The sequence below is a fragment of the Drosophila grimshawi genome, unplaced genomic scaffold (genome assembly GCF_018153295.1).
Source record: "Drosophila grimshawi isolate 15287-2541.00 unplaced genomic scaffold, ASM1815329v1 contig_1377, whole genome shotgun sequence".
Taxonomy (NCBI): domain Eukaryota; kingdom Metazoa; phylum Arthropoda; class Insecta; order Diptera; family Drosophilidae; genus Drosophila; species Drosophila grimshawi.
The window spans coordinates 3975056-4000106 of NW_025062900.1; the positions used below are offsets into that span (position 1 = coordinate 3975056).

The 25051-nt window shown below is 41.7% G+C and overlaps 8 protein-coding genes across 9 annotated transcripts; 4 read left to right on the forward strand and 4 right to left on the reverse strand.

The window, feature by feature from the left end:
• Nucleotide 1: 1 nt before the first annotated feature.
• On the reverse strand, nucleotides 2-4871 carry LOC6561606 (WD repeat-containing protein on Y chromosome). Of its 2 annotated transcripts, XM_032736331.2 has the most exons (6): nucleotides 4256-4871; nucleotides 2951-4190; nucleotides 2272-2702; nucleotides 2011-2209; nucleotides 1277-1477; nucleotides 2-986 (listed from the first exon to the last, which is right to left on the reverse strand). In XM_032736331.2, exons 1-6 carry the CDS (start codon nucleotides 4869-4871, stop codon nucleotides 20-22), a joined length of 3654 nt encoding a protein of 1217 aa, XP_032592222.1. In that variant the 3' UTR covers nucleotides 2-19. The 2 variants fall into 2 exon arrangements, with proteins under 2 accessions (XP_032592222.1, XP_043070536.1); XM_043214601.1 differs by lacking the exons at nucleotides 2-986; nucleotides 1277-1477; nucleotides 2011-2209 and having other exon boundaries at nucleotides 2585-2702; nucleotides 2947-4190.
• A 39-nt stretch (nucleotides 4872-4910) lies between these two features.
• Nucleotides 4911-6006, reverse strand: LOC6562459 (60S ribosomal protein L7-A). Its single transcript, XM_001989127.2, has 3 exons — nucleotides 5923-6006; nucleotides 5207-5855; nucleotides 4911-5138 (listed from the first exon to the last, which is right to left on the reverse strand). The coding sequence occupies exons 1-3, from the start codon at nucleotides 5931-5933 to the stop codon at nucleotides 5025-5027; spliced, it is 774 nt and encodes a 257-aa protein (XP_001989163.1). The 5' UTR covers nucleotides 5934-6006; the 3' UTR covers nucleotides 4911-5024.
• A 598-nt stretch (nucleotides 6007-6604) lies between these two features.
• Nucleotides 6605-11066, forward strand: LOC6562458 (large neutral amino acids transporter small subunit 1). The gene is made up of 8 exons (XM_001989126.2): nucleotides 6605-6673; nucleotides 7302-7613; nucleotides 8253-8448; nucleotides 8960-9062; nucleotides 9120-9387; nucleotides 9795-10119; nucleotides 10481-10605; nucleotides 10669-11066. The coding sequence occupies exons 2-8, from the start codon at nucleotides 7393-7395 to the stop codon at nucleotides 10940-10942; spliced, it is 1512 nt and encodes a 503-aa protein (XP_001989162.1). The 5' UTR covers nucleotides 6605-6673; nucleotides 7302-7392; the 3' UTR covers nucleotides 10943-11066.
• Nucleotides 11067-11144: 78 nt separating this feature from the next.
• LOC6562457 (PI-PLC X domain-containing protein 1) lies at nucleotides 11145-14112 on the reverse strand. The gene is made up of 4 exons (XM_001989125.3): nucleotides 14049-14112; nucleotides 12138-13210; nucleotides 11811-12084; nucleotides 11145-11743 (listed from the first exon to the last, which is right to left on the reverse strand). Exons 2-4 carry the CDS (start codon nucleotides 13054-13056, stop codon nucleotides 11506-11508), a joined length of 1431 nt encoding a protein of 476 aa, XP_001989161.1. The 5' UTR covers nucleotides 13057-13210; nucleotides 14049-14112; the 3' UTR covers nucleotides 11145-11505.
• Nucleotides 14113-14505: 393 nt separating this feature from the next.
• Nucleotides 14506-17780, reverse strand: LOC6562456. Its single transcript, XM_001989124.3, has 4 exons — nucleotides 17655-17780; nucleotides 17505-17596; nucleotides 16277-16565; nucleotides 14506-16208 (listed from the first exon to the last, which is right to left on the reverse strand). The coding sequence occupies exons 1-4, from the start codon at nucleotides 17660-17662 to the stop codon at nucleotides 14537-14539; spliced, it is 2061 nt and encodes a 686-aa protein (XP_001989160.1). The 5' UTR covers nucleotides 17663-17780; the 3' UTR covers nucleotides 14506-14536.
• A 403-nt stretch (nucleotides 17781-18183) lies between these two features.
• Nucleotides 18184-19830, forward strand: LOC6571025 (zinc finger protein 16). Its single transcript, XM_001997197.3, has 2 exons — nucleotides 18184-18717; nucleotides 18784-19830. Exons 1-2 carry the CDS (start codon nucleotides 18199-18201, stop codon nucleotides 19726-19728), a joined length of 1464 nt encoding a protein of 487 aa, XP_001997233.2. The 5' UTR covers nucleotides 18184-18198; the 3' UTR covers nucleotides 19729-19830.
• A 639-nt stretch (nucleotides 19831-20469) lies between these two features.
• LOC6571026 (nuclear protein 1) lies at nucleotides 20470-20960 on the forward strand. Its single transcript, XM_001997196.3, has one exon. The coding sequence runs from the start codon at nucleotides 20573-20575 to the stop codon at nucleotides 20771-20773; it is 201 nt and encodes a 66-aa protein (XP_001997232.1). The 5' UTR covers nucleotides 20470-20572; the 3' UTR covers nucleotides 20774-20960.
• Nucleotides 20961-22708: 1748 nt separating this feature from the next.
• Nucleotides 22709-24959, forward strand: LOC6561792. The gene is made up of 4 exons (XM_001989121.3): nucleotides 22709-22804; nucleotides 22869-23546; nucleotides 23856-24549; nucleotides 24615-24959. The coding sequence occupies exons 2-4, from the start codon at nucleotides 22948-22950 to the stop codon at nucleotides 24957-24959; spliced, it is 1638 nt and encodes a 545-aa protein (XP_001989157.1). The 5' UTR covers nucleotides 22709-22804; nucleotides 22869-22947.
• Nucleotides 24960-25051: the final 92 nt, after the last annotated feature.

Genomic DNA, 25051 nt, shown 5'->3' on the forward strand with positions numbered 1-25051 from the left:
ATTGGAATTGGAATTATGATTAATGCGAATTGCTGGATTTCATTGTGTTCGTCTTGGGTTTGCCAGCCTTGGGACTGAAGTCCGTCTTGGGCGTGGTGCCTGGACTGAAGCTAGCCCTCTTTTTGATGGAAATGTAATCCGGCTTGGGGCTGCCTAGACGGCAGCTAGCCTTGGCACTGCCATGACTCGAGTCTGCTTTGGGGATGCCTGCTTTAGGACTGCCTGAACTTAAGTTGCTCTTCATATTCCTTGAGCTGAAGTCCGCCTTGGGGTTGCCGGGAGTGTAATCCGATAGTGTAAAGCTAGTCCTGGGCTTGCACAGACCAGCGCCCGATGATCTGGGCATGCCCAACACCGAGTTAGTCTTGGGTTTGCCCAGACTATAGCCAGCTCTGGCCGGCAACAAACTAGAAGAGCCGGCCTTGGCACGCTTCTGTGGCTCTCGAATGTTAATGGCCGAGTCGTGGGGATCCACTTTGCCGACAACGGGCATATAGTGATCCAAGTAGTTCTCCGCACGCACCTGGCCAATGACTGGCGGCGTCGGCAGATGCTCCATCATTTCAGATGGATAAACACGCAGATGTGTGTAAACGGGTATGCACAACTCAGTCGTATCCAAATCGATGCGCTGCTCGATCACACTGCGACCGGGTAGCTGGAAATGATGGCCCAGTATGGGCTCACGGAGCGGTCGATCAAACATGTTCTTCACATCGCTCGCCGCCTCCTCCACATCGCGTTCATCCTCCCGTTCATCGACCGCCTTCGCCCGCTTCACTGTCCCTGTATGCTGGATGCCCGAGATCACCTTGAGCGTTGTCGAGCTGGCCACCTTTTTGATATCGGGCGGCAGGCGATAGGCGCGATTATCTTCGCCGGCGCGTTCAAATGGTGTCAGTTTCGACCAGGGCAGCACAGTGCCCAGCGTACCCAAGTAACGTCCACCTTGCGTCCACAAGCGACAGGAGTAGTCGTGACTGCCACTAGAAATAAGTATTAGCATTGAATGAATTTGGTACTCTCGATAATAAAATTCTTAACATTAACATGCCCTAAATTGACAGCCCTCAAAAAGTTGGTGTTTTTTACTATTATGAATTTGAAAAATATGGATGCATTATGAGTAACAGAAAAACCGATAAGTATTCTTCTCGGTAGACTAAATACCTCTTGGAGATTAGACATATTTTTTTTCATCCAAATTTTGGAAAAATCCAACTGACTTTTTTTAAATAAACTTCTATAATTCAAATCACAAAAATCCGTTACTTACGTGAATAAAATCTTTGGCAAATTGATGAAACCAATGGAATTGATGGCCTTCAGGTGTCCCTTGTAGGAGCTAACGAGCATTGGTTCCGGCTGATTGCGTATTACACGCTTCGCCCGTGTTAGGAAGAGATCCTTGCGCAGGAATATGAAGTCCAGACGCAGTCTGGGCATGCACACCTCCGTCTTCTCGGCCTGCGGTATGCTAGACAACGAAACGGAAACGACCGAATTTAGCTTTAGTCCAAATTCAGAGACATGGAAATCTGAATGACTGTCTTTATTAACCCACACTCCTCCCCAGTTCTTGTTATGAGTTATTTATTAGTTTTTGGCAAAAAACAAGTTGTCTGTTTGTTGTTTGGAATTCGGGCTGACACGCAAGGCCAAGCAGAACAGGAAAGAATTTTGTGGGCGGATGGATAACTTGGCTGGCTGGCTACAAGCTGACACATGTAGGATAATGAGTCGTGTCGTTAGACCCAATTTGTGTGGTTGCTTTATGTTTTTCTTTATAAGCGAGCAGGCAAGGTAGATGGATACAGTAAACTATCGCCCCAAAGTACCAGCTGATAACAGAGGTGCCACAGAACAGGGTGGGGTGGATATTACCGATCTTTGAAGAAGGTTTCTAGTAATCTACGTTCCAAGTCAGCTAGCTAACTTCCAAGTTTTGCGTTGATCGCTCATAATCGATTTTCGAGCTTAAAGTTTCCAGAGTATAATTCGAAAACTCACCAATAGTTGACAATATGCCAAATCTTAATGTAGCCAAAGGCGGTGCCCGTATAAAGGAATCGATTCTTGCGATCTGAGGCCATGGTCAGGACACAGTCGCCCACTTTGTGAACGGCGAAGAACTGTTTGATGAAGCCGCCATGCTGATGATGGGAATACACCTGAATGTAGCCCGTGTCCAGAGAAATGAAAACACTCCCTGAACGAATAATAATTTATGAACCAAGCGCAAACGATAGAAATAAGAACGAGATCTCTCACCGTGATCCTTGGTCATGGGACGCTTCTGCAGAAATAGCACTGCCTGCACGGATACGGGTATATTGGCGCCGTAGTCCTTAATCTCATCCGGCTTGAAATTTTGGAGCACTAGTGTGCGTCGTCCCGCTCCCATCAGCGAGGAGATACGCTTCGAGCGTCGCGTCAATTTCTCCTCCTCCGTGTTGAGTTTCAGCTCAATGAACTGATACGGATTCATTACGTTGTAGCGTCGGTACGGCTGACCAGTTTCCAGCTTCCAGAAGATAATCTCACCCGAATAGGTGGCGGTGACAACGCCCTCGCCCAACTTCACATCCGCACAGGTAATGTCATCTGTGTGGAATTTTGCCCATTTCTTTGGATCGCCATATTCGCGACCGGCAACATCATTGAACTCGGTCACCTGTCGATCCCAGCCCATGGCCAATATGCTGGCAGTAAGTAAGTCATATATAAAATCAAGTTAGAGTGATCGACTAAGAATGGAGGCAGTAATGAATAAAATTAAATAAATTGCAAATTTTAAGTCGGCTTTATCGACTTGGCTGTTGAAGCTGATCAAGAATATTCTATAGGGGATCGCAGATGCTTTCTTCTGCCTGCTTATCCATTTTCCAGGATATAATAATAACTACTCCTAGCCGTATATTTTTATACAAATATGGATTAGCTCACCCACCGATCGATCACCCAGATAACGGCAGTTACTTCCTGATCCGGCTGAATGCTCATATTGCGCACGACGACAGCATTATTATAGTTCCAGATCTTCAGGGAACCATCCCGTGCACCCGTCAACAGAAACTGCTCGAGCGGATCAAAGCACGCCGCTGTTATCTCAATATCAATGATTTCGCCATAGATCATCTTCGTATGGCAATTCTTCATGATAATCTTGCGGCGACCCGTCCACGGATCCCACACAATTATATAGCTATCCAGTCCACACGTGACAATATTGCGAAAGAGTCGATTGTAGAGGACCACAGAGACGGGAGCCGCATGTGTGTTGCCATCGGTGAGATCAACTCGAACACGGGGACAACACTTGATCTGAATGAGTTTGCGTCCGGCAACCAATAGATCCCGGAGATGCGAATGATAATAGTACTTGATGTCCGTTTCGCTGTGATGAATGATGCGTACCAGTTCACCGAATGTCTGGAGCAGTGTGTGCTCCTGCAGATCCCACACCTTGATGACCTTATGATAGTCCACGCTGTACACCTTGTTCTCCTCCGGCTGCACAAAGACGGCAACAATGCCACCATTGTGGCCAGTGAGTATGGCCGATGGCTCCGACGATATGTACACATCCCAGATGCGAACAAACGTATCCGGTCCGCCAGTCACCAAAATATTCTTGCTCTCGGCCACATAAAAGACGGATACACCAAGTGGTATACGAAAATTATTGCGATCATCATTGCTGACCATGATCAGACCCGGACAACGACCACGATACTTTTTTGTATTCCGATATTCGGCCGAGGCAAACAGGGTATTCATGTGCAGCGAATAGTAGACACACGAGATGAGCTCACTGTGCAGATTGATGTGCTCGCGGGGAATCAACAACGGTATCCGACCCTTCAACACATCTGCCCATACCAGCTCAACGAGCGCCGCTCCCGGTTTGGCCTGGAACGGACCGCGTAAATATGGTGAATACGATAGAATGCGCACATTGCCGGCATAATCGCCCAAGACCAGTTTGGAGTGCGTCTTGCCATTGTTGTAGAAGGCATAGCTCATGCAGTAGACAGCATATGGTAAACTACGGATGACCATGCGGAGCGTAAATGTCGATGCGATCGTCTCATGGAAACGTAATTCACGCTCCGTGGACGCGGTGCAAACGATGCTCACATCGGACAAAGCCTGCAGCGCCAGTATCCAGGTGGGCATCTTCAAGTGAACTACAAATCAGACGACATATATAGGTATATATATATAAAGTGGATTTTAGAAAAGATTCACTTACTGCTCTCGGAGACGGCGCTGCGCAGCGGTTCCATGTGTGCGCTCCAGAAACGCAATTGTCCCTCACGACTAGCCGTCACCCACATGCCCGAATTCTCTGGCGAATCTTCGCCACCAAATGAATAGTTTGCCGATAATTCCGGTATCTCCTCCATCGGTGTCTGATCCGATTTGACCTTGAGCAGCGTTATGCAACAGACGGCCGAACGATGTTCGGTTTTGCGTACAACTGGCGGCGCCGAAATGGGCATAGTCAGTGCCTCCTTTTGACTGCTGGGGTCCTCCTCCTGGAAACCAAATATCAGATACGAGACAAACTCATTCCAATCGATCATAAAATCGCTATTCTGATTGATTTTCAGAAATAGACGCGTATACGTATAATCCGTAAAAGTAATATCAACATCCTCCAACATGTGACGTAATTCCGAATAGCCAACCATTTGATCTGGCGACGATTTGAATAAATCGTAGAGCTTCTGCAGCTGCGCTTTGGTGATGCGATCGTGCAAACGCTCCGATTGCTCCTGAGTCAACTGTTGTGTGGCCGTCGAGGAGATCGTTTGATATTCAATATTCGCATTGCTATCGCCGCTGGCCAAATAAACCATAGACATTTTGGTGGCTTAGGCAAATAAGAAACGGCAACAAGTTATAATCGCTCAGGTGTATTTAAACTTATATTTAACTAATTGTTGGTTTTTGTTTAAGATTTGAAGTGTGTTTTTGTGTTTGTACTTAAAAGTCTACTAGGTTATCAAGTTATTGTTTTAGAGGCAGCGCGCAACTAGATCGTTGATGGCAATGCCACGATCGCCGTATTCGCCGCCACGCTTGAAAGGAACGGAGACCTTCTTCTGCCAGCCATCGCGTGGACTTGATAGCTGCAAGTAAACCAAATCAGGATTAGGTTACAGGATTACTGCTCAGATTAACTCAGACTTGGACTCACCGAAAATGCGCACAGAAATTCAGTGACGGCAGCGAAATTAGGTCCCACTGTGTAGATCTCATGTATGATATCCTCCAAACAGATGATACCCTTCTCGCCCAGCTGCTCCTCGACCATTGTGTTCGATTGTATGGCCGTCTTTTTGCCCTCGATGCGTGCGAAACCTTTCTTAAAGAGCAGTTCTCGAATTGTGCTCAACGTTGGAACACCATAAACCACAAATGGCTCGATGACACGCAATAGCAACTGATTCTCTTTACTGTTCTCAATGAAGACTGCGTTGTGACGTTGCCCCATGTGCAGTGTCTTGAATATTTCCGATGTGGTCTTGTCAAAGATCTTCTTGCCCGCATGACGCATGACAAATAACAGTCGGGGATTCGTTTCGTCCGCTGCTTTGGCGCTCTGTTCGGTGATATTTGTGCGTAGAATTGTTTGACGGATGCGTTTCGAAGTGCGTTCGGCTTTCAGGTAGCCCATCACAAAGGATTCGGCGCGCTTGAATTTGTGATGTGTGCGCGCTTTCTTCACCCGTTTAATGCGATCCGTGCGCTTCTGTTCGAGCACGGATTTATCCTGTTGAATGCGTCGCTTGCGGTGCCGCAGCACTGATATTGTTTTGCCAGGCAATTTATTGGGTACGGCATATCTATATAGCATACGAAATCATATTAGTACTATTTTTGCAATGTTTTATCTAGTTATTAGGCACTTACTTGTCGGACATTGTGAAGAAATTAAAGTTTTTCAGCAGAGATTTGGCAAAACACGTGCAAAACACAATCAAAACAAAAACTGAAGGGATGACAACTTGCTTAAAATACAAACAGATGCACATGTGAATGGCAAATGTACATCGATTGAATTTATCGCTTATCGATGTATAGACTAAAATAAAAGTGCACAGATGGGGGGCTGTCAATCATCCGGCAAAATTCGCTTAAGTTAGATATCAACAAAATGAAGTAAACGAAAATAGCATTGGCATTGTTACAATAATTAGTTTCCGGTATTGCGCGTTCGCATGTTCCAAGTTTGATAAGGTGTGTTCGCGCTCTCTTTCATAGAGGGGCGCTTGCGTCGTGTCACGAACACACAATTGTGGCTGATTGGTAATAAAGAAAATTAAATGAGAACGTATTAGTATAAATTATTATTAGATAACAAGTTTTTTGAATGAAGCATGTTAAATAAGTGTACGTGAAAAGATATAATATAAATAAATATATAATTTATAACAGTTCGTTCGACACGCCTTGTGATGTGTCGTGTTCGTATTTAACACGAGAGCATCTCTACTGCTGCTCTCACGCCAAATTTGGGGGAGCGCCTATCACAGAGAATGCCAAAACGCCGGTCTCGTCTCTATGCCAACGCGCCATTCTGTCGAGTCAGTATCAACGCGTAGCTCGACTGGATGGGTGCAGTGTGTTTTGTGTCGCGCAAACATATTTGTTGCAATTTATGGTAATGCAAATAGTGAACACAAAAGCGAATGTGCAATAAGTGCAAATATATATGTGAGAACGTTCTGCGAATGCAGATAAAAACAATGTTTTTTATATGGAACATTTGTCAAGAAAGAAACAAAATCTATAAGTATGATTATTGCCACATGACGGGCATTTTACAACAATTTACAACTCAACTGAAATCCACCAAAATAAGTGACGAAATCGCTAAACATTTGGCACGCGACAATGCTGTAAACTTGATTATACTTGCAAAATAATATTTAAGTTAAATTGTAAGTTAGACAAGGCTAAGTGTCTGTTAACTGGTTTAAACTGATGTTCAACTGACTATGAAAACGACACGTTTAATTTGTTCTTACTATCTATTTACTATCGAATTTGGAACAACAGCAGCTACTAGATAATAATTAAAAACTGAGAATCACGCAAAAAATATTCGTTCACCTTTTTCTATACTAAGAGAAACTTTTCAAATATTTATTTCAAGTGGCAATTTTAACGTCTGATTAGAGTCCAACAAGTACAACTGGAATTATAGGAAAATATTCGTTCACCTTTTTCTATACTAAGAGAAACTTTTCAAATATTTATTTAAAGTGGCAATTTTAACGTCTGATTAGAGTCCAACAAGTACAACTGGAATTATAGGAAAAGTTCTGGATTCTCGCGAACTGCCATAGTCTGAATATATAGTCTATATATAGCCCAATAATGACCGACCGCTATGGAAATGGGGTCACAACTAGTTTGGTTGAAGCAACCAATACCAATGGATATGGCCAGGATAAGCAAGACGAGGCCGAAGCTGGAGAGGATGGCAAAATTGTGCTTAAGCGGAAACTGACCCTAATCAATGGTGTGGCCATTATAGTTGGCACCATTATCGGATCGGGCATTTTTATAGCACCCACGGGAGTATTCTACTACACCGAGTAAGTAAGGCTATTTAAGTTTAAAAAAGCTTTAAGAACCAATATAAAAGAAAACATATCCAAGAAATTGTGTTTGCAATTGTTTATTGTTTAGCTCTTATTACGCAATTAAATAGTTTCCAATTTGCAATTCTAACTGATATTCATGCAGAGTCAGATTATTAACAAGCCCAAACAATTTGCATTCACAGCTTTCTTTCTTTCGAGTTGATTAAAACACGTGAACCCACTAAAAGGTCAATAGCACTAAATTTTATATACTAAATTGAAAAAGAACAATTGAAATTAATTCCGTTATGTGGGTGGAAACTGGGTGGAAATTGGCCGAAGTAATTAAGCCTTGCTTCGTTTCGGATTGCCCTTGAGTGAAAATCGGTCACGAAATCGCCAAGAATTGTTGCATCAGCTCGAAAAGGATTTCAGTTGTTTATGTGCACGATAAAATGCATGTATATGCCCCAAAAATAAACACGTCTCATCGATACACACACACACAAACACAGAGAGACAGACAGACACTGCGAAAGTTGTTCACTTGTGGAACCACTTGTGCCCCAATGGAGTCCATTGTGTGTTTGTGTTTGTGCTTGTGTCCACTTATTTAATATTCTTCTTACTCTCCGTTTTTTTCTTTGTCAGATCCGTCGGAAGTTCACTTTTGATTTGGTCGGCTTGCGGCATTCTTTCAACAATTGGCGCTCTTTGCTATGCGGAATTGGGCACAAGTATCACCAGATCCGGTGGCGATTATGCCTACCTCTTGGTCGCATTTGGACCACTTGTTGGATTCCTGCGTCTCTGGATCGCACTGCTCATCATCAGGCCAACAACTCAGGTTTGACTTACCTTATATATATAATTTGTTGATCAGTCTTGTTATGACATTTGTTTCTTGTTTTTATTGTCTAATTGTTTTATGTTATTGAATTATTGTTGTTTTTATTGTTCGCTAATTGTATTGATTTGAACAAAACAATCGATGCAAAGTCAACCTTCTGGCAGAATTGTATTCAATTAGCTGAGAATTCGCCAACAGCGAGAACTTTCTCTCAAGAAAAGTAAAAACAGTTGGTCGCGAATTAAAAAAAAAACTCGATTAACAAGTGTGTTGCTAGCCACAGAATACGTGGAAATCTAAATCTGAAGACAGGCAATTCGATTTCGAATATCGTTTGCAGTTCTAATTAGTTGTTATGTTTTTTCTTCGGACAGATGAAATCGAGTTTCAAGTAAAATAATTAAGAGGAAAAATGCAGTGAAAGCGCTTCATAGCTCAGTGTCCATCACTAAGGCTAATCAGAATCATCCACATTAATATAAATTGTTGAACTTCTATATTTTTGCAGACAATTGTTGCACTAACTTTTGCACATTATGCGGCGAAGCCGTTCTTCGAGGATTGTGATCCCCCACAACTTGCCGTCAAACTGCTGGCAGCTGTTTGCCTCTGTAAGTAATATTTATATTTGTATATATATATTTTTATATATTTAATTATTTTTCAAGGTCTACTCACTGCGATTAATTGCATGTCGGTCAAGGTGTCCATGAAGGTGCAGGACATCTTTACGATTGGCAAACTGCTAGCGTTGATAATGATAATACTCGCTGGACTCTATTATATGGCCACTGGCAAGCTTGAAAACTTCTCGAATCCCTGGGAGGGCAGCTATAGTGCCCGCAACATTGGCTATGCCTTCTACTCGGGTCTGTTTGCCTTTGGCGGCTGGAACTACTTGAACTTTGTCACCGAGGAACTGCAGGATCCATACAAGTGAGTTTAACAATGGCAGACAAATGATTGAAAAAAGATTAATTTATTTTTGTCATATTTGCCAACTCATCCACAGTCAGTATTCACTATCTTTGTGTATGTCCTTGTGCCTCTTTAATTCTCAAACAACCCTCATAGATGGAAGCTATTTGCCATTTGCGTCACCCGTTGGCTGGCGGCAACAAGTTTCTTGCGGCGCCCACTTGCCCACTTGTTGCACGTCCTTGAGCCCTTGCGCCCGCTTTTGCTATTTGCTGCCTCCCTAATGAATTCAATTTGCTTCATGAGACGCAGCAATCAATTTAAGTGCTGACTGCTTGCCGTTTTTCTTGTTATTCTCCCCTGCCAAATGGTTTTTAGACACGTTTCACATTTGTATGTTTTCTCCTGTTTCTTCTCCATCCCAGAAATCTGCCACGCGCCATTTGGATTGCGATGCCACTCGTCACAGGGATCTATGTGTTGGTGAATCTTGCCTACTTTGCTGTCGTTTCCAAGCCGGAGATGCTCAGCTCTTTGGCGGTTGCTGTGACCTTTGGCAACAAAGTCTTTGGCCCGCTGGCTTTTATGGTGCCCATCTTTGTGGCTCTGAGCACATTTGGTGGTGTCAATGGTGTTCTCTTCACATCGGCTCGTCTCTTTGCCACTGGCGCCCAGGAGGGTCACCTGCCCAAGTTCTTTCAACTGTTCCATGTCAAGCAACAGACACCGATTCCATCTTTGATATTTGCGGTAAGTCAATACGCATATTATTATTATATATTATTCACATTAGTCACTTTACTATAATTTGGCACTGAATTATAACATATTTCAATTTGGAATTAAGATTTTTGCTGGAATTTAATATTTAAAACAAATGCATTTTTATCATGGCTTTTAAATCTTTTGAAACAAGATTTTATATCACATTTAAATTTGGAATTACAACTTTAGTCGAAGTTGTTTTTAAAGGCAGTGCAAATTTTTCATAGCTTTTTGTTCTCTTGAAACCAGTTTTTTTTATTGAAGTTAGGAAAGAAAACTTTGTTTTTTTTTTCGCATCTTGTTACTTATAGTAATTAGATAGAATTAACACTTATTTTTATCACAGTGCCTGATGTCTTTACTCATGCTCTTGACCGAGAATGTCTATGAGCTAATTAACTATTTCAGCTCCGTGCTCTGGCTCTCTGTGGTGGCCAGCATAGCAGGCATGTTGTGGCTTCGTCACAAGAAGTAAGTTAACTGCAGCTTTAAACAATTCATAATACAAACTGGCTAATTTCTCTCTCATTTTAGACCTAATCTGCCGCGTCCTATTAAAGTGCATTTGGCACTGCCGATTATTTTTATGACCATCTGTGTGACTTTAGTGCTGCTGCCCAATTTCAAGGAGCCCGCCAATCTGCTCATTGGCATAGCCATCACATTGGCAGGCATACCATTTTACTATGTTTGCATTGCCTGGAAACAGAAGCCCCGTTCCTATGGCCGCCTCTCGAATGGCATGGTTAATTTGTGCCGTGCCATCTTCAACACAACGATCATCGAGTCCAACGAGTCGCTTGAGTAGGATGAATAGCCCATCCACCGGATCATCATGAAATGCTGATGCATTGCATTAAGTTTACCACAAGAAAGCAGATATTTTACATGAGTCCAGCCATGGCACAAGAAATTAAAATGAATATGCCTAACCCATTTGTATGATATTTAGCATTCCTCTCAAACCGTTACGACGGAATCGGTTATGGCAGTTACAACATTGCTTATTGTATTATTTTTTGTATTTATTCACGTGATGATGGCAGTCGCAAGGATTTTAAGTTCTTAAGCGTTGAGTTTCTAACATACAAATATACATATATAAAGTATATGGAAGTATGTACTTGCCTCAATGGTGACACTTTTAGGGAATCTAAACTATAAGCATAAATAATACTAAGTATATACCATATTTATCAATATACTACAATTTGTAAAACACACACACAACACAACAAATATTGTGACTTATTCAGATGGATTTTATAAATGTTATTGTGAATGTGTCTATTACAGTTATGGTTGTTTGTGATTATATATACATCTATATATATATATATATATATATATCTGAACTGTGTTATTTTGTGTCTAATACGCAATTTTGCGCCTGTTCAAATCGATGGCGGTATCGATTAGAGTTGTGCCCCGTATGAAATCGGCTGCCACAATATTGGCATGTCCGCCTAGCTCGTCCCGATATAGCTGCGAGATGCGCCAATTGACATTATCGGCCATTTTGCGTAGCCCACCATGCTTGTCCAGTATGACATCCCAGGTCTGCGGTGTTAGCTCCGCCATATCCACCACAGGCCGACTCGAGAAGCGACTGAAATTCAAGGAGATACCTTAGAACAACTAAAGCATATATATATGTATAAGATTGCCCGACTTACGACACATCGAAATCGTTGATGAAGCGCAAATGTCGTTCGAGACGTGTCCAGGATTGCACATTTCCCCAGCGCTGATCGACGGCGCCAAAGAGCAGCTGAGGAAACTCCTCAACCATTTCGTGTTTATCGTAGGCCAATATCACATTCTGTTTTCGCCTCCAGATGTCGTCCAGGGTCGCGTGCCATGTCAGCGATGGATGCACAAAAAGATCCCCAAATTGCTGGCGCAAATAGCTGACCAGCAGCCGATGCACACCCAGACCCTTGCCGAAACCTTCAAATGAGATACAATTTAAGGCTTCCATTTTAATGTTCCATTTCACTCACCCACAGGGAACTCTTTGAGTCCGAAAATCACAATCTCATTGGTGGCCAGCACAAAATCCTTGACTTGCTGTATGACCTCGTTGAGTGGCCGCTGTTTCGTGATGCCATGATAAATGAAGAACTTCTCCTCCGCTGGGCTAAAGTAGCCCACTCGAATGTCCAGATATCTAGCACCGTGCAGCAACTGGCCACGTATATCATCGTCCTGGGTGAGAGCGTACTTGGTCACAAGACTCTCGCGCAACAGCGGATCGAAATTGGGTCGATATGAGCCCGAATCATGGGTGCCGGGTATGAAGAGATCTCGCAGACGCAGTCCACCCAACACGGCACGCATCTCATTCATCCAGCGTGGATGGGCGCTCACACAGCTCTTGGCCAGTATATGCCCATGGGCATCGATGTAGCTGGCCCAGTAGCCGTAGCAGGCACTCTCCGTGCTCACATTACGCGAGAGGGCATAATCAAAGGGCACACCAGTGGTGAACCATTGGGCGGATTGACTTGGTTTAATGGCAGCCACGATCTCATTGTTGCCATTATTCGAAATCCAATGCAGGCGTGGTCCAATTGTCGGCGCCTTTGGTACAGAGCCCGGCGTGCTGGTGTAACCATTAAACGGTATAAATGCCACCTGATCCCCACTCGAACCGCTGCCCTCCACACCATCACTGTTGAAGGATGCGAGTGGTGTTCCCGTGGGCAGAATACGCTGCTCAAAACTATGCGGATCCTGTGCAGTTAACAAAACATTATCCCCATCCCGAGCTGGAGCATGCTTCCAGGAGACTTCCAGGAATCGTTTGCGTGCGCTTATCGTCAGCCAGAGTCTCAGTTGAGGTGTCCCCTCCTGCTGGTGTTGCTCCTTTGGGAGTGCTGGGCAGATGCATAACGCCAAGATGAACACCAGTTGCAACATCTCTGTGTCCCAGTCTTTCGGTTTGAATTAATTCTGATTTGTTTTGATTGCGCTTAAAGTTAATCAGCGTTTATAAAGTAACCAGAGAGGCGACAATCAACTGTTTCCGCGCTGGAAACCTCGAGGTGCCTATATAGGTGCCGTTATTATTACCCTATAAGTAACAAAAGCTCCATATAAACACATAAGGTAACGAGAAACACCAAATAAAAAACAATCAAGAAACAAAAGCTAAACAAATCAAATTCATTTTACGCTTGCGCGCTTTTGTTTTTGATACACTTGCCGAGAGTATTACGAATTTATCGCTAAGTGTGTAACGCATTGTTCGAGATCATATATAGTATATATAGACGATGTACTTGGGAGCTGACATAGTAACTATCGTTCGAAAGATAAGATAAAAGATATCTCAAGCAAACTCATTAGTTACAAGTGTTAATATGTTTCCATCATTTTATCTGATAGAGTATGTAACTTTCAGCGTGGCCTTAACACTAGCAGCAACACTATCATTATTTTTATTATAATTTTTTGTTCTATAAAGCGGATGTTCTATAAATTCAAATATGGACTCGCATTAAGCATTTTGCTTCACTGTGAGCTTGTTCATTAACTTTTGCTATTGTCTAGCGTCGCTTTACAAGCTCAGTGAAATTATAACAAGGTTTGATTTGATTTGATTAGATGATATGCTGATACGGCTTCGCGTAAAAAAAATACAATATTTCATTTGTTCTATGAGACGAAAACAAAGAAAACAAAGATCTCACGAATATTTCAAGCCAATTACAAAATAAACATTTTTTAGACCTATAATTGATGTTCTAATTACACTGTTTGCTTATGCTTTTGTATTTGATTATTAATTGCTTCAATTATCAATTAAAAGTCAAATGCATGGGTAAATAGCATTTCAATTATTTCTTTTCACTTGACAACCATTTCATGTTTTTATCACTTCCGTTGATATAAACACATCATAATATTACTTTAAAAAAATTGTATCGTCTACGCGGCATATAATTTTGTGCGAAAAATCGTGAATCCGACGTGCGACATTCAAGACCCGGCTTCGGAGAGCGACTGAAACCGTAGCTTAAGCGGCAACCGTTTCTATACGTGCGTTTGACTTGAAACTTTCTGCTTACATTTGACATTAGCGCGTTAAATCAAGCTCGAAACGGCAGCAGCGCTTGCACTATGTTTAGTTATTCGTTTAACTTTCATTAGTTGTTTTTTTTTATTAAAATGTATATTTCCATTTTGAACTTATCACAGCAGCACATTTGAATATAACGACAAATTAAACGTCAAACTGATTTGAGAACTCACAGAGTTGTGCACTGGCTGCGCATGCAAGCGAATGGCAAATGCAAGCTGTGAACTGTTTTAGAAGAGCGCGCGAAATTTAAAACAATTTCTTAATGAGATATAATGCAAAGAAAGTCGGATAAATAGTTTTATTTCGTTTTTGTTTTTACAGTGTCACCGTTTCCATATAACGCTCAAAGGATTGGGTGAGCAGTGTGTGATCGGGAGCCAGATGAGTATCCGCCATAACAGCTAACCTATATTTGTCCCCAAATCGATGCAGATTCAGGGACAAACAAGTCTTCGACTGCGGCGGCCGAAACAGCAGCACATCTTGCACCCGCTGGCCCCACGCCGACTGAAATTGTGTGTCTGCCGCACCATATATCTCTGTGATGGTAACAGGAAAATTGTACGAAAAGAAGTTGATAAATATCTTGGTAAGGACATGTGGCAACAGAGCTGTCAGCAGACTGTACTTGGTCTGTCCAATGGAGGCCAAATAGATCATGATCTGCTGTTTGCGTATGCGCTCAACAATCTCGTGCAGTTGTTGGGTCTTCAGGGCATCTGGCGAGCCCAGAGGTAGCTGCAAAAATACCACACCACCAATATGTTCCGATTTGTCGCCACTGCGATCGGTGAAGTAGCCCTTGGATATTGTCCGACAGGTGGTATTCAAGAGAGCCGGCACCGTTGCCTTATCCGCATACGTATTGAAATAATCGTGAACAGCTCCCGCTAAGCAGGCCAAACTAAAATCGGATTCTCGGAGTTTCTTGCCAAATAAATGCTGATGACGTTCACGCAACACAGCGCCATCAATGGACCGACTGAAGGAGACAATCTTTCTGCCGGCATAGGACTTCTTGTGCAGTATATTCAGTTCCTTGGTGGGCTGCACAAACAACACCTCATAGATATTCCTGGGCGCCTTGAACAGCTCATAACAGATCTTGACCAGTTCGAGCTGGGCGTAAATCAGCAGCGGCACATAGAGATGCAGTCGAGCACAGTAGGTGGTACTATATGACGTCTGGCCTCGCAACAGCACATCTCGAAGTGCCAGCATTTCGCAATAGATGTGATATGGCAAGAGGATACAATAATTCAGTAAGAGTTGCCAAAGGAAACGTGTCCAGGCTTTGACAATATTCGATGGCTGCAGGCTGTGCGCCAGGGCGGAGCGGGCTACTGCCCAGCTGAGATTACGTTGCTCCAGCTCGTGCTGCAGCAGCAAATAGAGCGTTTGGAGCAGACCCACATCGCTGCGATAGCTCGCGGCTCGTCGTTGCCTCTTACGACGCATGGATTGGGTGCGCCAATAGCCCAAAACCACATTGACCACAACGATTAGCACCAGCGACAGCAGCTGGCTGAGATTGCGTGCATCCGGATGCGATTTGACTCCATCGGGTGTGTCCAGCGATTCGAATTCATAGATGAACTGCTGCCAGCGACAGCTAACAAGATGCAGCACATGATTGAGCAGCTTACTGATATGCTCCGGCTGGCGCACAAAGTGGGTAAGCTGCCGGGTGGCAGTTGGCCTGGTCAAGTCTACAATTGATTTACGATCAGTGTCTTGCAGGAGAAGCATCTCGCCTACATGCAAATCCTCCTCCTCGGCAATGATCAAATGATGCAGCTTAATCAGTATATAATAGGGCTGTGCACTATCCGTGTTGGGTATTACGGTCACCTGCCATTGGGGCAAATCGGAGGGTATATACTTGGCAGCCAACTCACTGACATATTCCTGTATATTCGATTCGTTGACGGGACGACCTCTATATTTGGGATTGCTGAGCAGAACGTGATTGTTGATGTTGAAACCACTGCGGACAGAGAATGTTATTTACATAAACAATCATTTTATTATTTTAATTTATGTTTTATATCTTACGTGCTATCATTGACCCAGGCATATTGACCCCAACATGTGACCAGTTTCTGTCGCAACTTGGGAAACTTGAGGATGCCCGCTTTGTCCTTCAACTCGGTCAACTGCAGCGCATAGGCGCGCCTAATCCGCTCAAAATCACAGGGCCCCTCCACCTGGAGCAGAAAGTGAAAAATGCCAGCATTTTTGGGCGTATCGATCAGTGTGCGTATTTTCTTTGACTTGGATATGGTCAAATTGGGATATTTGATGCTCAGCACATAGTTGGCCAGCTCGTTGGCAAAGTGCGCGCCTGCAATGGAAAAATTAAAGGTAAGGCATATGTATTATAATATCAAAGAATATTGATAATTGTTATCTGTTCGAATGCGCTTTAAGTCAAAGCAAAACCACTTTAAAGTATTTGATGTCTTCCATCGAGTAAAAAAAAATAATAATAATAAACGCATATTTCTAATGGGATCGGCTCGAAAGGGAATCATCAAAATCATCAAAACACCTTCTCCAAAGTCAAAAAATGTAGAACTTTTGATTTTTAAAATTTTACACTAGTTTAAGATAAACATAAACAATTTTTTAAACTTTTCAGAACTTTACTAAAGTGTAAAAAAAATACAAGACACTAATTAAGTAAAGATTTTTTGCACAAGAAATAAAAAAAACATAAATTTTTTCTTTTGACAATACACTTTCTTGACTTAGTGTATAGGTATATTCCGCTTAATAAGAAATGCTATTTAAAACGTTCTCGAAATCAGACACATATATGTTCTGCTAGTTAGTAAGTAATTCAAGTAGACATTAATCGTGTTATCACCCACCCGCCAAACAAAAGTCGAAGCGGGCTTATCTATGCCAAAAAATTTTATGAGTAATTCGATTGGTCAAAGGTTGATTTGGTCGCTCGTCTGGGTTCCGTAAAGGTGCAACAGGTAATCAGCGACGCATCGTCGCTGCTATTCTTATTATTTATAAACAAAGCTTATCACTGGCATGAGCGTGCGGTATTGCACCGCCCCCCAACGCCGCCCTCTCTTTATCTATCGATAATAAGGCGATTCGAAGCGAATCGTATAATGCAAGGCATCCTTTGGCTGAATGGGCGGTTAGTCAACCCATGCCTCGTTTATTTATAGTCGGTCATGTTCGATCTGCTTCGATTAAAATGAGACCTATGTGGCCTATCTGGGTCAGCGATCGCGAAATCTCTATGGACATTATATATACTCACACAGAAATGATACCAGCAACAATGGCAACAGCATTAGTGCGACTATAAAGCACAGTAAGGTCTTCAAAAATGATGTGCACTCCTGCCAAATGCTATAAAAAGTTGCATTTCTTTTAGTAATTCGATTTGTTAAGTTTTACTATATTATACCTTTCCATTTTTATTGTGTTTATTTATTTGCGATGAAATCTATTGTATACATATGGAAACTGTTTTTATTTTATTTTTGGCTTTGTCTATCACTTAACGCGCCCGTTTGATTCACAGTGCTATTCGCGACTGTTCAGACAATCGCACAGCTCCCACGAAGCTTCCACCAACGCTTCAAATCTCTTATCACTGCTGAATAAACAATTGATAAGGTTGCTCCTGAACCAGCGGCCAGGGCAGAGCAGGATGTTAAATGTTTAGTTTATCGTTATGTTATGTGTGCCTATTAACTTAATTAAACTTAATAGCTTATATGATAATTATAGTTAATGATTATTCATGAAATCTGAAAGTTGTATAAATTTTCATATTTAAAATAACGTACAATCAAGCTGCATGTCATGCAAGCATTTTGCATTTCTCGCATTTGTCAATGCTTCCGTGTGAATACCAACTTCGATCAGCTGTTCTGTGCAGATTCAAAACAACGTTTTCAGTTTGTTTATATTTCATATACATATTGAACTAGAAAATTGAGTGTGCAATGCTACAATCGCCGGTCATTCAGCCCACATTGCACCAGCCACTGCACTCAAAAGTCTCCAATTATTTGAACAATCAACGACGCACAGGCCAGTTCTGTGATCTGCTGCTGCAGCTGGACTCTGATGATGCCCCCTGCACTTGCAGCGTTCACTTTTGTGTGGTGGCTGCTCAGAGTCAGCTAATTGGCCTCAATCAACAAAAGCAGCAGCAATTCTCCATACAGAATCCACTTAAGGTCACCATACGCAATTTCAACTGTACGGTTTGCCTGCACACAATTGTGGACTTCTTCTACGAGGACATTGTTTCTGTCTCCAAGGAGCATGAGTCTCACTTTCGCGAATTGGCCAAGATACTTTCCGTAACGGAGCTCTTAAATTTATACCAAATTGAACAGTGCAGTGATGTCAGCATGGGTCCAGAGCCGAGTGCTGTACGTGGTGCTGATGCAGAGGATAATCTGCAGCCAGCTACACAGCCCGATGTGGTCTTTGAGAATCAGCAAAGTTATTTTAAGGTAAGCGCTGGAAATGCAAAGTAATTTTTTAATTTTTATTTTTATTTTTTCATTGTCATTTTTTAGTTGAAGAATCCACGCGCCGTTAAATCTAATAGCAAAGTGAACTACTGCATTGGCTGCGATTTCAAGTGCTACCAAGTGCAAAAGATGATTGATCACATGACCAGCTGCGAGCCGTCACATTTGACGTGTTCTCTCTGTGAGGTGGGCTTCCTCGACTGGCGGGAATACGATGCGCACTTACGTCGTCATGGATCCGATGTGCGCAAGCCCTTTTTTTGTCTGCAGTGCGATAATCGTTTCAGTACTCGAGCCGCTTTGCTCGTCCATCAGCCAAAGCATTCGACGGAAACGCCGCATGTTTGCACACATTGCGGCAAGGCTTTCAAATGGAAACAGGGTCTGAGTAATCATATGCTGGTCCACAATCCAGAGAAACAGATGTTGTGCGATGTCTGCGGCTATAGCACCACCCACATGAAGGCACTCAAGAGCCACAAACTTTTACACACGGGAGAGTTCTTTATGTGCACTGTGTCGGGCTGCAAGCATCGTGCGAATCGCAAGGAGAACATGAAACTGCATATCGAGACGCACAAGCAGGGACGTGATTTCATTTGCGAGATTTGCGGCTGCAAGTTCAGTCAGAGCAAGAACTTGAAGCGACACGCCCTCAAGCACACGGAGTGGGGCCTCAATCGTTACAAGTGCCAGCTGTGTGGCTTCAGTAGTCATCGCTCGGACAAGATGAAGGAGCATGTGCAGCGCGTCCATACGGAAAAAGCGGTTCAACTGGAACTGCCGGAGACGGTGGATAGTTCCTTTGAAAATAAAATGCCCGACGATTTTGTTCTGCCACCCATTGATGCATTGATGCCAGTTAGTGGCAAGGAGAGCAAAAACATCACAGAGCCAGTGCGAAAAAATCGCAAAACTACATCGGAATTGCCGGTGACAAGTGTTAAACGCATAAAAACGCTACTGCCAAAGGAGCCACTTAAGAAGTGAAGTTCAAGACTTTCAAATACCATATGATAATTAATGCCATAACAAATCTAAACTCGAATCGACATCTGATTCATCTACTGATAAAATATTCATAATTCATAATTAGGATTGGAAAATTTATAGAATGTATGGAAAATAATTGTATGTAGTGTAAATATTGTATTTAGAAGTATGTGGAGTATAAAAATATAATAATATAGTACAGCAAAAATGGAAGAAAAACTCAAATATAAAAGAGCTTTGAATATTACAATTGCAATATTCATTTTTGCTGTTTTATAAATATACCTTTTAAAATTGGTTTATAGAAATCATTAACTATAAACAATGATTAGGTGTGAATTGTTGCCGTATTGAAAATTAGCACTTTCAGAAATGAGAATCATGCGCATATTAAAATCAACTCCACAACGGAATAGTTTACGTTTGCGAGTGACTACTGTATAGCATATAAATACTTAATAACAAAGTTTATGTTCACTAGTCAATAAAAATAGCAATAAATGTTTTAAAATAGTTGACACTGCATTAAAATAATATTGCGCAGTGTTTATAAATATTTTAAAGCTTTTATGAGAGCCCAAAACACCCAAGTCTCAGCGAGGCAAACTTGTTCGAAAGAGAGAGGGAGAAGGAGAGCGTCAGAGAGAGAGATAGGCGAGTTGAGATAGTGAATGGCGTCGTATTTTAAACACTTTAAAGCTTTCCTTATACGCTTTGAATTGGAGGCACATTCATTGCGGTTGCCAAAGTCAAGCCATAAAGACGTCTCCTCTGGAAAACAACGTAAAAGTCATAATATAAGCAAAGATCTCAAGAAGTCAAGAATCTTAAATTATTCAACATGTCTGAGGCGAGCAGCGATCAATATGAGCACTACAATTACGATCATGGCAAACACATCTTCAGTGGTCATAGCGGCAAGCAGCGGTCCAAGAAGGAAGCCTGTGAGCATACCAATCACAATGATCCCTCTGGACACTCAAGAAAAGTTCTAACCAAGCTCGTCAACACCAACAATAACAAAAAGGCGTGCAAAAACTAACTGTTTACGACTTATAAAAAATGACCATATCAAATGTTAATTAAGATGAAAGAGAAAGGCAGGAATTGGAGAAAGTGAAGGCGATTTAAACTTGTTACTTACAAATACTGACTGTATATTATTAAGTGCTAGTTATATATTAGTTACAATTAATTAAATAAAAATACATACATAATGTACAACTGAACTTTTCATTTTTTTTTTATTTACTGCAATGCATATATATTTATATATATATATTTATATATAGAATTTGTTACCTTTTATCACTCTACCTTTGCTTTGTTTCTTTAATCTGATTGTTTTCTATATGTGAAAATCGACATCAAAAATGGTTCAAAATGTTTAATTAATAAATTCGGCTTATCTCTCATGATACCTATTAAATTTTAAATTTGTACCAAGCTGGTACTCTATATATATATAAACATACATATATATTTGGACTATTAATAGTAGTCTTATTTTCAGAAATATTTCTGTTAAATATTAGAAATATATCAAAATATTATATACTTGAAATAATGAAATCAAATGTAATTTTACTAGTTACTACTAGTCTTTGCAAAATATGTGACACAATTCTTTCAATTTCAATTAGGTAAACGTTTAATTTGCTCAGTAAATATCAATATTTGTAATATCACACAAGATAAATAGGTTATAAACATAGAAAAGGTCCACCCTATTCATAGCGTTCTCATTCGAAGTTCTCAATTTGCCGGCTTTTTTACTGCGCAGTTGTCAATGTTTGGTAAACAATAAACAACAGCTTGTTGATCAAGTGTGTCGGCTTTGAGCGCGTAGTCGTATTAATCATCATCGTTATTATCATCATCATGAGGGCACTTCTACCTTATCAACTCTCATATTTCATTTACATTTTACATGGTATCGAATATTGGGAAACATTTCTGCTGTTAACTAGTATTTATTCCATTGATTTCTGACAAAGCACTGCTTATTTAAAGCACTATTTTTTTAAATGGTTGTGACAAGTTTAATAGAGTTATATGCATAAAAAAACAAGTATATTATACCCGTGCTTTAGCAAATAATATTAAACGAATTTGAAATAATAATAATCAATAATTTTCTATTGCTGAATCAATCCTATCCATAAAAACAAAACCAAATTAAATGATTGACAATTGTAGACAATCATTTGTTTGTTTTAATTAGAAAATTCAAAGTACTCTTAAATTTAAAAACGATTTTCTCCTTCTCACAAAAATATATGTATTTATTTTCTTTTTTTCATTTAAGTAGTGATATTTAATATTCCACAAACAACAGAGATATGTGATAATTGCTGGCGCATAGATGTTGCAACAAAACTGCAATTGAGAAGAATCTAACATCTTCATTTACAATTCATTGCTGAGTTTAATTTCTTTCGTCAGATATGATGAATGGGCCACGCTTCGGGTTTCTATATACATATGTACTTCTTGTGCGTGATTTGATGGTGATATGTATTTTTATTTGAATATGCATATGGGTCGAACAATGTGGCAGCATGTAAAATCAACTCGAAAGCGTGGCACACGCCACACTCCAATCTTGACGACTGACGGACAGACAGCCCATAGAAATTGGGGTGATACTTCCTCAACGCTCGACTTTGATCTCGATCTTGAGAACGGGGATTTGTTTGCCTCCTCGAATTAGTATTGAGTAGTATTTTAATTTTTTATCATGTTGCGCACTTTCACCGCGAAAAAGAATTTTGTGGTAAACAAGTGAAGACGCATGTGGCTTGGATTATGCATAAATAAATGGATCGATAGACATATATATGTACACAGAGATAAATGTATATATGCACATTGGGATGATAATTGATGTAGCATTCGTTGCCGAATTAACCGTTAAATTGAAACTGGAGCAGTAGCTTAATATTCCCCACGCCGCCAACAGATTAGCACCTTACAACGAGGCTGGTGCCGAAGATGTTCTAGAAAGCATTTCTTCGACTGAAATTTTTCTTGCATTAACACCACACACACATACATAACCACACACACACAGGTGCACAACAAGGCCCAATTCATTGGGAGTTTTTCTATCTCAAAATCTGTTGTTCTGCATTTAGTTGACGAGTGGACTTTCGACCGAACGGCAGCTTGCCCTCCGCGCAAAACAAGGACTAAGCTTAAAGGAATAAAAATATTATGTTGGACTACACGGAAATGTCAACGAAAAGCAGACGACGTCTGCCGGGTGTTTGGACCCTAATCTTGGCCATGCTGCTCTTCGCAATGACCCTAACGGGCGTTGCTCTGCTGGAGGCGAGTCGCTCTCAATCTTCACAGGGGGATCAGTCCTTGAATCAGATCTTCAATGTGAATCGCCTATGGTCGCACTTTCAGCTATCGTCTAATAAAACGGACGATGAAATCGCTGCAACTGTTGAGCGCATAGCGAGAGATGCCAAGGCAAATGCCAGTCAGATTGTAAATGGACATAGTAATAACTACTACGAGGAGCAGAGTGCGGTGCTTGTCAATTCAGAGAGTGCACAACCCAGATCGGACTCCGACGAGACGGATCCCTACTATGATGCAGCGGCTGAGGACTATTTCAATGGTCAGCAATTAGCGGAGTCAGATGACAGTTATAGCGATGCTGATAGCTCTGTTCCCTCGGAGAGTGAGGGTAGATCTGCACAGGGACGACCCGTTGACTCCTTCTACGGAAAGTGGCAATATGCCACACAGACTCCATCACCAGTCACCAATAATCGCAAATTGCAGCCAGTTGCTGTCAATCGGTAAGTAGAAAATATCGTGAACTAAGTGACATCGTGAACCGAGTATGTAATAATCTGAAACCAGCTGAAATCATTAAAAAATTAACCTTAATGAATCTGAGAATATTCACTCCAAAACTTTGACTCCAAGATAACGATTTGTAAGCGTAAAGGCTAACGATTTTTGCGGGTCAAAATGTGTTTGGATAATGTCGCTTGTACAGCTTTTAGCTGAGTGTAACAATAATACCCTGTTACCCTCGGGCTCAGAGTATAAAAACAGATTCGCAATCAAACTTGAACTAATTAATTGATGATCAACTTTGTTAGTCCGCCATATGATGCCTACGATGAAGTGTACGATTATCCCATGGGCTTCCAGCCGCGCCCACATACCCCACATACGAATCAGCTAAGCTCCAAGCAGGTGGCATCGGTGCCCGTTAACGCTATTTCCGCTGCACCAGTTCCCCAAGAGTCTTCGCTGGTGACGTTTCTAAAAATTCTGAAGCAAATGTGGGATCTCTATCAGGCATTGACGAGCGCTTGGGGTAAAGTCGCCGACCGGCATCAGGCGAGTACCGAGCAGCTGAAAAAGGAACGCCTGGAGAAGCAGCGACTGCGGCAACAGCAGCAGCAGATCAAGTCGAGGATTAATTCGAAGAAACCCCCACGCATTGAGGGTGATAAGTTCGGACAGCGCAATCAGACCAAGAAAGCTAAGGGAACAACAAGCACAACAACAAAAGCAACAACAACAAGGAGCCCCAGCAAGAGTACAAGCACCTCGAAAGACTTCTCCGATGAGGTGACACTAGCGCCAGCAGTTATTGTAGAACCCAGTAAGCCTGTCCAGGAAAATTCGCCTCAGGAAACCTCTGTAAGCCGACTGCGAATGAAACGAGAACCAAGCCCAGCAAGTTCAGATGTGGGCGAGGGACGTTATATTAAGGGTGATCCTCTCAAGGGTTACTATGATTTTGTCATCACGGAGGGATCCTACAAGTTCTGGGCTGCTTTCCAGGTATGTTATCTCAAATGTGCTACCTTAAATTGTATTTAATATTTGATTATTTATGCAATCGCCAGGTTGGCACTGCTCTTCTGATCATCTACTCCACCTTCGCCGCCATCTACTACTCCAAAGTAAATCCTTTGACCAGCGATTACGATTATCAGGACTATCTAGGCGGTGTTCGTTCCTTCTCCGGAGGCGACGATGACTTTGTGGATGACAGCGAAGCAACGAGTCAGCCATCAACCACTTCAACCACATCGCGCATTATGAATTGGTTACCACGCACAGCGCATTCTCTTCAGTTCATACTGGATGCCATTGATAAATTTCCATTAGATCATGATAGAAAAGCAGAAACAGGCTGGACTACGGGGAACACGGAAAAAACTGGATCGAATGATGCAGAAAGCAGATAGGAAAACTAATTTAATTAACTTATGAAATAAAATACTTTGAAAAGAAGATGTTCTGTGATTTTATTAAGATATATTGATCAATCAATATGCTT

Coding starts and splice junctions, on each gene's coding strand:
- LOC6561606 (XM_032736331.2), bottom strand. CDS start 4,871: ATGTCTATGGTTTATTTGGCCAGCGGCGATAGCAATGCGAATATTGAA. Junction 4,191..4,255: donor CAGCGCCGTCTCCGAGAGCA/GTAAGTGAATCT, acceptor TCTGATTTGTAG/TTCACTTGAAGATGCCCACC. Junction 2,210..2,271: donor TCCCATGACCAAGGATCACG/GTGAGAGATCTC, acceptor TTATTCGTTCAG/GGAGTGTTTTCATTTCTCTG.
- LOC6562459 (XM_001989127.2), bottom strand. Junction 5,139..5,206: donor AATTTCTGTGCGCATTTTCG/GTGAGTCCAAGT, acceptor GTTTACTTGCAG/CTATCAAGTCCACGCGATGG.
- LOC6562458 (XM_001989126.2), top strand. CDS start 7,393: ATGACCGACCGCTATGGAAATGGGGTCACAACTAGTTTGGTTGAAGCA. Junction 7,614..8,252: donor GGAGTATTCTACTACACCGA/GTAAGTAAGGCT, acceptor TTTCTTTGTCAG/ATCCGTCGGAAGTTCACTTT. Junction 9,388..9,794: donor GAACTGCAGGATCCATACAA/GTGAGTTTAACA, acceptor TCTCCATCCCAG/AAATCTGCCACGCGCCATTT.
- LOC6562457 (XM_001989125.3), bottom strand. CDS start 13,056: ATGTTGCAACTGGTGTTCATCTTGGCGTTATGCATCTGCCCAGCACTC. Junction 12,085..12,137: donor ACTCAAAGAGTTCCCTGTGG/GTGAGTGAAATG, acceptor TCTCATTTGAAG/GTTTCGGCAAGGGTCTGGGT. Junction 11,744..11,810: donor ATCAACGATTTCGATGTGTC/GTAAGTCGGGCA, acceptor CTTGAATTTCAG/TCGCTTCTCGAGTCGGCCTG.
- LOC6562456 (XM_001989124.3), bottom strand. Junction 16,566..17,504: donor GTTGCTGGTATCATTTCTGT/GTGAGTATATAT, acceptor TTTCCATTGCAG/GCGCGCACTTTGCCAACGAG. Junction 16,209..16,276: donor GCCTGGGTCAATGATAGCAC/GTAAGATATAAA, acceptor CTCTGTCCGCAG/TGGTTTCAACATCAACAATC.
- LOC6571025 (XM_001997197.3), top strand. CDS start 18,199: ATGCTACAATCGCCGGTCATTCAGCCCACATTGCACCAGCCACTGCAC. Junction 18,718..18,783: donor ATCAGCAAAGTTATTTTAAG/GTAAGCGCTGGA, acceptor GTCATTTTTTAG/TTGAAGAATCCACGCGCCGT.
- LOC6571026 (XM_001997196.3), top strand. CDS start 20,573: ATGTCTGAGGCGAGCAGCGATCAATATGAGCACTACAATTACGATCAT.
- LOC6561792 (XM_001989121.3), top strand. CDS start 22,948: ATGTTGGACTACACGGAAATGTCAACGAAAAGCAGACGACGTCTGCCG. Junction 23,547..23,855: donor CAGCCAGTTGCTGTCAATCG/GTAAGTAGAAAA, acceptor CAACTTTGTTAG/TCCGCCATATGATGCCTACG. Junction 24,550..24,614: donor AGTTCTGGGCTGCTTTCCAG/GTATGTTATCTC, acceptor TGCAATCGCCAG/GTTGGCACTGCTCTTCTGAT.